This window comes from Gigantopelta aegis, chromosome 3 (genome assembly GCF_016097555.1).
Source record: "Gigantopelta aegis isolate Gae_Host chromosome 3, Gae_host_genome, whole genome shotgun sequence".
Lineage (NCBI taxonomy): Eukaryota > Metazoa > Mollusca > Gastropoda > Neomphalida > Peltospiridae > Gigantopelta > Gigantopelta aegis.
Window position 1 is genome coordinate 31927463 of NC_054701.1, and position 10708 is coordinate 31938170.

General features: G+C 32.6%; 1 protein-coding gene across 1 annotated transcript in view; it reads left to right on the forward strand.

Annotated features, from left to right (window-relative positions):
* Positions 1 to 7733, forward strand: part of LOC121367895 (contactin-like) — a 49475-nt gene extending 41742 nt beyond the window's left edge. Inside the window, exons 24-25 of the mRNA XM_041492343.1 lie at positions 1526 to 1703; positions 3811 to 7733. Of these exons, the coding sequence (XP_041348277.1) occupies positions 1526 to 1703; positions 3811 to 3932 (300 nt within the window). The 3' untranslated portion in view covers positions 3933 to 7733. The remainder of the gene's footprint in view (positions 1 to 1525; positions 1704 to 3810) is intronic.
* The last annotated feature ends 2975 nt before the right edge of the window (positions 7734 to 10708 follow it).

A 10708-nucleotide genomic window follows, 5' to 3' on the forward strand; every position in this document is an offset into this window, starting at 1 on the left:
GTTAACACAGGTTTAATATTTACTTCCTAGGCTTCAAAGGTTGGGCTTTGTCATTGGACTCATTGGGCTACCGTATAGCCGGAAATTTTCGTGGTCTTAATTTATCATGGTTTGGTATAAAAACATTTCAAGGTTTCTTATTTTCGTCGTTTGCCAAATTTAAATTGAAAGTGATTTTATTTTCGAGTTTTAGCAAGTCTAGTTGCGAGAATACTTGTTATTGTGGATTAAAGTTTCACCTCGGCTGCCAGTTGTTTGATACAACCAACGTGTAAAGTTAAACAATAGAGCACTCAGCTGTAGCCTAATTGGCCACTGTGATACCCGGTATGCTATTCGCAAGACAACTGATCACAGTCTTTGATTTTGTGTAAAGCCAGTTACGATGTATGTGTGAACAAACCACTTAAGGACACCCTGACGTCGGAGTTCACCACATGGTATTCAAAGCGGGTTTCCCTGGCTATGAGAGACCGTGAAGGTGTAACAGACATCAAGATTGAAATGTGTACTTAGGCGATAAAACCAATTCATGCAAGGTGGATTATGAAAGTTATGGCAGAATTGAAAACATGCCAGGAAATGTTGAAATCTGTATTTATCCACCCCGGAATCACTGTTGCAGTGCAGGCAGTCCGCAGCGATAATTAACTGTTTTGTGTATCCAGTACTTATGAACATCTGTATCTGTAATGTTTATTTATTATTATGTGTGTAACTGTGCAGTTTGTGATTAACAATCAAGGACAGACATTGACAAAAACAATATACGAAATTTAAAAATATTTCATACAAGCAGTGAGATTCACACAATAACTTTTTTTAAATTCTAACTTGTTGTCTTGACTAAACTATTCTCTTGTCTCAGACTGTGCATGACAGGAAATAAAATGTTCCAGTAAATTGTCAGTGTGTTATGGTTTTCACAATAAATATTTTAAATCTTAGAAAATTTCCGGTTATACGGTATTACCATAACTGGTGTAACAAAGGCTGTGGTATGTACTATCCTGTCTGTGGGATGGTGCATATAAAAGATCCTTTGCTGCTAATCAAAAGGAATAGCCCATGAAGTGGCGACAGCGGATTTCCTCTCTCAGTATATGTGTTGTCTTTAACCATATTTCTGACACCATATAATCATAAATAAAATGTGTTGAGTGCATTGTTAAATAAAACATTTCCTTCCTTCCTTCAAAGATTGGGATATAGCTCAGGGAATGAGCACTTGCATTGGGCATGGTGGTCCTCTTTGAAAATGTTTGACCTACAAAGTGTCCAAATGAGAATATGTTGTTAACACCAAAGAGATGTTGTCAAATATTTGCTAAGATGTCTTTAAATAAACATTCCTTTCCTAGGTGTCAAATGTAACTATAAAAACTTGAACTATGATAAAACTTGTTGATAAAATGAAAGTTTTGAATTTGTTAAAAAATATGTTTAAACATTGGGAACATAAATTGTACAATGTGTATTTTGCGAATCACTGATTGAATTTTTCCATTGTTTGTGTCATGTTCAGGTTAAGTACTGGAGAGTGGGTGAGGACATTAGGAAGGCTAGGATTTTCGACTGTAAGAAGTCATTTGATTCAATTCTACCAAACATTGAGGAGGCCACGGTGTACCAGCTGAGAGTTTATGGCTACAGTCGCGGTGGCCAGGGCAAGATGAGTTCACCCGCCACTCTCTTTACATTAGGTATGGCTACAGTCGGATATATATATATGTAACAAGTTTTACTTATATTACTCAAGTTAAAGGTGAGTCTGGCTACATATGTATAACAAGTCTTACTTATATTACTCAAGTTAAAGGTGAGTCTGGCTACATATGTATAACAAGTCTTACTTATATTACTCAAGTTAAAGGTGAGTCTGGCTACATATGTATAACAAGTCTTACTTATATTACTCAAGTTAAAGGTGAGTCTGGCTACATATCTATAACAAGTCTTACTTATATTACTCAAGTTAAAGGTGAGTCTGGCTACATATCTATAACAAGTCTTACTTATATTACTCAAGTTAAAGGTGAGTCTGGCTACATATCTATAACAATCGTCTTACTTATATTACTCAAGTTAAAGGTGAGTCTGGCTACATATCTATAACAAGTCTTACTTATATTACTCAAGTTAAAGGTGAGTCTGGCTACATATCTATAACAAGTCTTACTTATATTACTCAAGTTAAAGGTGAGTCTGGCTACATATCTATAACAAGTCTTACTTATATTACTCAAGTTAAAGGTGAGTCTGGCTACATATTTATAACAAGTCTTACTTATATTACTCAAGTTAAAGGTGAGTCTGGCTACATATCTATAACAAGTCTTATTTATATTACTCAAGTTAAAGGTGAGTCTGGCTACATATGTATAACAAGTCTTACTTATATTACTCAAGTGAAAGGTGAGTCTGGCTACATATCTATAACAAGTCTTACTTATATTACTCAAGTTAAAGGTGAGTCTGGCTACATATGTATAACAAGTCTTACTTATATTACTCAAGTTAAAGGTGAGTCTGGCTACATATTTATAACAAGTCTTACTTATATTACTCAAGTTAAAGGTGAGTCTGGCTACATATTTATAACAAGTCTTACTTATATTACTCAAGTTAAAGGTGAGTCTGGCTACATATTTATAACAAGTCTTACTTATATTACTCAAGTTAAAGGTGAGTCTGGCTACATATGTATAACAAGTCTTACTTATATTACTCAAGTTAAAGGTGAGTCTGGCTACATATTTATAACAAGTCTTATTTATATTACTCAAGTTAAAGGTTAGTTTGGCTACAGTCGTATATATCTATAACAAGTATAGTTAATATAGTAGTAAATTAGTGTGTGTTCCCTTACATATCTCCATCAGTATATATAATATGTTGAACCACAAAAGAAATGTGAATATTAAATTAGCTTTGTTTAATTTATATAATTGTTCAGTTTGAATCATTTTAGTTTTTGTTTCTATTAAAATTATCAAAGTCTTGTGGACATATTAGTTCCATCTTGACAGTGTATTTACTAAGTTAATTTTATTCTGAAAAAATATATATTAAAATATTTGCATTTCTTGTTTTTGGTTGTTTTTATATTACACATGTTCAGGGTCCCGTTCCACAAAGTGATCTTAGGGATAAGATCATCTTAGTTGCATAAGGTAGTGATGCACTTACGGTTCTCTTAGGACTAAGATCAGTAAGTGGAACGGGACCCTGGTGTATATATATTTATAACAAGTATATACCATAAGTGTAGGAAGATGCTAGCAACTGGGGTGGGGTGGTGGGTAGGTGGGTTTTGACAGTTGTATATTAATTAACTTTTTTGTTTTTTTGGAGGGGGAAGTCAATGTATAATCTTTAGAGTAGGGAGAGTAATACAAGAGCCCACCTACTTCCGATCCTAAGATTACATATGTCTATCTACTACTTGTTACCATTTTATGTTATATTTAATGAATGCCATGCCCATCATCAAGGATATACACTTCAGCTGTCTGGGATGTCTGTTCAGGACTGCAGTTAATCGTCAATAATTGTTTTTAATAAAACAACAAAAAAGTATATTAATGTTTCTGAAGTCATTTAATTAATCAATCATTTATTTCCGTATATGAATTATACAGACATGAATAATAATATCAACAGCAAGAAAAACAAAAGAAGACCTGTTATAATGGTTACAATATCCTAGCACAACATTCAGTAGAGTGAAAATTCAAATGTACGTGTCCAAATTGTACCCTTGTTGCCTCCCTTGCATTGATTGACAGTTTTGTTTCATTGTTGTTTTAGGTGGAATGGTCACAAACATCATCAACCCTGCAACCACCGACATCATCGCACTGGGCTGCTCCACAACGCCATCCGTTCTGCTCACTATAGGATCTGTCATAGCACTGTGGTCCATCCATTAGCAGCAGGTTCATGTGCAGCATAATAAGTCCAAGCTCATCCTGTAAAGACATTTAGCAATTCCAGCTCATCATCATTTTAATCAAAACTTTTACATTCCAGTGAAACTGATTTCACCTACTAATTTTTATTAAATATGTGGAGATTTACAAATCCCTAATTTATGTATGTCATCCATTTTTTTAAATAATACTGTGATCAATTTTGTTTTAATTATTATTTTTTATTGTTAAACAGAAAATGTGTTTTCAGAACAAAAAACTGTATTCTGTCTTTGTAGTAATGTGCCATGAAAAATATAATTTAAGCTTTAAGTATTTGTACCAATATAGAACATATTCTGACCATTTTATACAAAGTTAATGTTGTATTGTCTTAAAATATGTTTGTAAATAAAAACAAACTTGATTTTATTTTCCTGATACAGATACAATATAATGCATTGTCTTAAAATATGTTTGTAAATGTAAAACAAAACTTGAGTTAATTTTCCAAACAAAGATGAAATTGTCTTGATTTTTTTAGACTAATTTAGAGAAGAACATATTGTAAATAAAACAAAACATTTATTCTGAATATTAATGAATATGAAATTATTCTTGATGACATGTAGAATTTCAATTTGTCTGACATAATTAGCAATAATTAATTGTGCCTATTATACTGGTAGTATTTTATTTACATTTATTAAATTCAGATCAGTTTGGTTTCTTTATATACTAGAATAACCATTTATAATTTTAGTAAACTAGTTTGTGAACTATAGTTTTACTAGATAATATATTCATATTGAGAATATGGATGAGAAAATGTATTTCAAACTTTTTATCTGAATCCACCCCTACCCACATTTGTTTAGTATTTTAAATTGAGTGGTGCATTAATTTTGGCTGTATGTTTAGTAATAAAGCAAACATTGATAGTTAAAAGATTTAGCTAGTTTGTCTGCCTCTGATGTCAAGTTTTCAACTTAAGATGAGTGAATTTGTACTTTGTTTTAGACTTATATTTTAATATGCAAAAAAATCCCTTAAATTCTTAGTTTTTTATTGATTTACATTGAAAATAGGATCTACTGGTAAATTGATGTCATGAACATGTTTCATTATTCCAGTTAAAATTTTAAACAGCAATACATTTGGATTTAATTTAACCTTAAAATAACATAACATAACATATTTAGATTTTAAGAATATTTTTAATATTTGGTTGTGTTTTTATTTTATTTTTATTGTTTAAAATACTGTTGATATTTAGTAGTTCTGCTGTTTTACATTTGAGGGACTGTAAAGCAGATTGAACTGGTGAAATGTAATGGAAATTGATACATAAAATCAGTTTAAACCATCCTTTTAGAAACTTAATTGGGTCCATTTACATTAACACAATTATTATTATGTATATAATATGATGATGATCATCATCCTTGTAAATAAGCCATTTATTAACAGTCCTAATTAATTATTGTAATAAAACTGCCATGAAATAATTAGAATAATATTCATTGCTTTGGTTATGTAGTCAATCCAGTTTTCAGTCCCTTTGTTCTTTTTCTTTATTCACCACCTTTTACCGCTTTTTGCTTTTATATATTGTCTCACTTTTACAATGTAAACTGTCCTTTGTTTTTTGTTTTATTTTGTAATTATTATTAAGACTCTATCATGTCCCAAGATTGAGGTAAATGTTTGTTTTATTAAGATATATAATAGGGTATTGTCTTTTGACCTGTGTATTATTTTATGGTTAGTTGGGTAAGTAAACTGAAAACCCATTCATTCAAGTTTCATATGTTTTAGGGTTTTGAAAAATTTTAATATTTTTTAATGTTAATGATAAATATTGATAGGGTAACAGGTGACCGATCAATTCACAAAGAGTACAAAAAACAACCAGGTTTATGTGTGGTAGGTTATAAAATTTGATCAAGTCTGAACTAAAGGTAAAGTCATCTAAGTGATGGACAATTGATCTTGAAATCTTAAAAAGGAAAGTATTAACATTTCATTTATACTTATTTCTGTACATCTATCCAGTTAAGGTTGAAGCATGCTGTCCTGTGCACACACATCAACTATTTAGGCTGTCTGTCCGGGACAGTACCCATTGAGTCGTTAAACTCACTCTGGGTGGGAGCAGGTACTAGGCTGCGAACCCAATACCTACCAGCCTTGTGTCTCATAGCTAAAATACTACACCACCAAGGCCATAGTTATTAAGAAAATAGTATGATAGGATAGTGATTCAAAAAGCTGTTACTAACATTTTGAAATATTGTCCCCTTTATTTTGTCAATTTATTGATAGTATAAAACCTGTCATGTGACGTTAATTGTTCCATACATTAATATTATCTACCCTCTGTATGTATAAATTATGTACTGGTAGTTAGCTAGATGTTATTGTGGATTGATCAGGATTCACACATTAAACACTGATTGTTTTTACAGGGTATTTATTTAAAAGTGTATTTAACATTTCATTTAAAAATATTATGAATAGGTCAAAATATATTCAGGTTTATATTTAGGCAACATTAAACAAAACTATTCAATTGTATTAGCTCTGCAAACTTTTCAATCTATAAAAGTGAAAAAAATTCCATATTGATTTTGTATATTTTATAATTTTTGTATACCATAATATATAATTATTGTATATGTAGTTTAATTTTCTTGAGAAATAATCCCAATTTGACCAGTAATTGGAGGCCAGTTACATAAACAAATTATTTCATTAAACACCTTGAAGTGTACAAAATATCTGGAGCAAATCTGAAAAACATTAAGGGACAGATACTGAAAAGACATCTTGAAAATTTATCACATCCTAAAAGTGGGAAGCCTGCTAATTTTACCATGAACCATATTTGCAGTTAGTGAAGGTCTGGTGATTGGTTTTCTGTTTTGAATATACAGATCTGAGTTGATAGTAATAATAGGTGGTCATTGCTACTAGAAAAAAATATTCTATGCAACACTTAACAATAATGTAAATTTTTATTTATGAATACTGGTCATTATTTCATAGTTACTTTTAGAATGAATATTATAATTACAATGTCCCATTTAAAATGTATTTTTAATAACATGGATATCACCAGAAATGTTTGAAACGGTTCTTTTTCATAATAAATTAGTACATCTTATGGCAAATATTCCATTTATTATTAAAGGTGTGGAACTTCAAAAAGAACTAAATAATTGACCGAGGGTTTTTCGTTTACAGCTCCAAACCCCAATAGTTATAGCCTGAATACCTGTTGGGAAATATAGATTCATTTTGTTCTAATATAGAAATTAATATTTTTTTAATTCATATGAATATTATCATTTTAAAAGATACTATTCATCTTGTTTGAAATTGTTTAAAGTGGTCGAAGTAATCTTACATTATAAATTTTGTTTGACATTTAAACTTCAATAAACCTACTACTTGTCATGGTATTTAACAGTATGTATGTGTATGTGTGTGTATATATATATATATATATATATATACATATATACATATATACATATACATATACATACTGTATAATACACATGCATACATATTGCTGTTTATATTTAATGTTAAAACAGCAACTCTTCTCTTTTTTTTTTATCTGTCTTGTTATTTATGTTAAAAATAGCCTTATATGGCGTATTATAACTGCAAAGTTCCCACTGTATTTTATTTTATAAAATATAATTATTTCTGTTTGAAGATGCAGATTTCTGAGATTATATTTTATACTTCTGCAGGTACTGGTAAGATTGTAAGTAATATTTTTTATATTTGAAATAAAATTTTATATGTTAATGTTTTTGTTTTACTTTATTATACACTACTGGGCAAATACCAGGACATCACGTAGGGTATGACATTGCACAGTTAACTAAAAAGAATACAAGACATCAGAAACACTGCAAATCCACTTGTTGGTTTGGCATTAATACTGTTAATACCATAGATTGCTTTAAAAATGTTTTATACCATTTTGAATAAGCTGTGTGACTTCATACTGTGTTAGGGCAGGACGTGGCTCATTGATAAAAGGTTTGCCTGATGTGTAGTCGGTCTGGGATCAATTCCTGTTGGTGGGCCATTTGTGCAATTTCTCGTTCCAACTGGTATGTGCTACCCTGTCAGTGGGAAAAATATAGCAGGTTTCCTCTCTGAGACTGTCAAACTTCACAAATATTTGACATCACTAGGTGATGATTAATAAATCAATGTTCTCTAGTGGTGTTAAACAAAAACAAACTGAGCCAAGCATTTTCACTATACATTCCAGTATTATGTTTATGATTTATTATCTCTTCCAGTGCAGCAAATACAGAGGTGTGGTCTGAATAGTTGTGGTCCACACAACCAGTCTGTAGGAGAACATTATGCCACAACTAGGGGCGAGACGTAGCCCAGTGGTAGTGCGCTTGCTTGATGCACGGTCGGTTTGGGATCGATCCCCATCGGTGGGCTCATTTGGCTATTTCTCACTTCAGCCAGTGCACCACGACTGGTACATCAAAGGCTGTGGTATGTGCTATCCTATCTATGGGATTGTGCATATAAAAGATCCCTTGCTGCTAATCGAAAAAAGTAGTCCATGAAGTGGCGACAGTGGGTTTCCTCCCTCAATATCTGTGTGGTCCTTCACCATATGTCTGATGCCATATAACTGTAAATAAAATGTATTGAGTGCGTAGTTAAATAAAACATTTCCTTCCTTATGCCACCACTAGGCAAAAACGTAGAAGCAAAGAGGAGGGTAAACCCAAAGTAAAATTGATAGATGTAATTATATTTTTAGTAACAGTAATCTTTATCTTTGATGCAGAGAGGTAAAACATAAACTCGTCCAACATATCGGGGATCCTATTTCAGATTTCTGTGTGTGAAGTTTCATGAAAATTGGATCAGAAGTGAAGTTTGCAAAGCGGTGACATAGTAATATATAGAGAATAATACATGAATGGCCGTTAGGTATCATTTATCTTACGAGTTGTTTTAAAATGTATCTAACGAGCAAGTTGTAAGATAAATGGTATCTAACGGACACGAATGTATTATTCTATTTCTTCCATATCCTCAAAAACCAGGTTTTAAGGAAATTTGAAAATTTGTTTAAACTAAAAGTTGTAGCTAATTTACGCATCACAGACAAATGAGTGTCAGGTTAAATGTATGTCACCGTGTAATCCATTTCGATCATGCCTTTTTTCATTGGATGCACAACACTGGTGACCTGGTCATGACCTAGTAGCAGCCAGTCGTATGTCTTGAAGTTTTTAACACGTACATGTGTAAACAAGTATGTGTTATAAAAAATAACGAATGATGTTCTCACCAACGGGTGTGTAAGAATTATTTTTTAGTGACATTGACCTTGACATTTGATGCAGAAAGATGAAACGTGATCTAGTTCAAGATATGATCATATTCCTGCATGTGAAGTTTCATGAAAATCCGATGAGAAATGAAGTCAGTACAGTGGTGGCGTATTTTTTTTTTTTTAGTAATAGTGACCTTGAACCTATGAATCTATTCCTATGTGTGAAGCAACATGAAAATCGGATGAATAAATGAATGAATGAATGAATGAATGAATGTTTAACGACACCCCAGCACGAAAAATACATCGACTGTTGGGTGTCAAACTATGGTAAAGTCAAACAAATAAAGTACTGTGTAAAAATACAAATATCACAGATAGATGATATTAAAATTTACAATAAAAGTCAGTATCACGTAGAAACTGTAAAATAAATTCTGGATGGAATCGAAATGATTTCATCACATTTCTTTGACCAAATATATCTTTTCGAGTTTCTTCGAGATGAGGACACTTGAAATCGGTAGAGCGGTGATGGTGAGCAAGACACTATATATTCCCTCGACGATTCGAAGGGATAATAATGTGATATATTAAGCTCTGCCCATCTATAATTGCATCAATATGTAGTTGAGCGCTCGTCCGAGGTGCTTGCGTCACAGGATCTAACCACCTCGGTGGATCCGCCCAACTGATTGGGTTTTTCTCGTTCCAACCAGTGCACCACAACTGGTCAAAGACCGTGGTATGTGCTTATCTGTCTGTTGGAAAGTGCATATAAACGATCCTTTGCTGCCTTAAGAAAAATGTAGCGGGTTTCCTATTAGCTACCAGTCAGAATTACTTAATGTTTGACATCCAATAGCCAATGATTAATTAATCAATGTGCTCTGCTCTAGTTGTGTCGTTAAACAAAACATTTTTTTCAGTCTGAAGTAAAATGTAGTGTGCCCCCCCCCCCCCCCCCCCCCCCAGGCGTTTGATCCTAAGGATGACATAACCAATTTTGGGACACAGAAGTTGCTATGGTTTACCTCTAATATCGTCCCAAATGAAATCAGACATTTAAGGTAACAGAGGTAGCTAAGGTTACTAACGAATGTCGGTTGGGGTGACAGAGGCTGGGACGTCAGTAGATGATACACTAACCGATTCTAAAATTGCCCGACATTAGATGGGAGTACGGCTGAACCTCTGATGTCACGTAAATGAATACTGTACTTGAAACAACTACGTTTAAGATATTTTATTCAATTTATTGTAATTTTCCAAAACTATGCAAGTGAAATGTCATTGTCAATTAATGACTGAAGAGGTATACTAGTCACACGAAGTTAAGGGCCACATGTGTCTGAAAGGGTGGCCCATTCGCTGTACCAGTGGTATAGAAACGCTCTTACAGTTAATGGATATGACGGAATGGCTCACTTGTAGGCATCTCGCTACTTGTCTCATAGATATG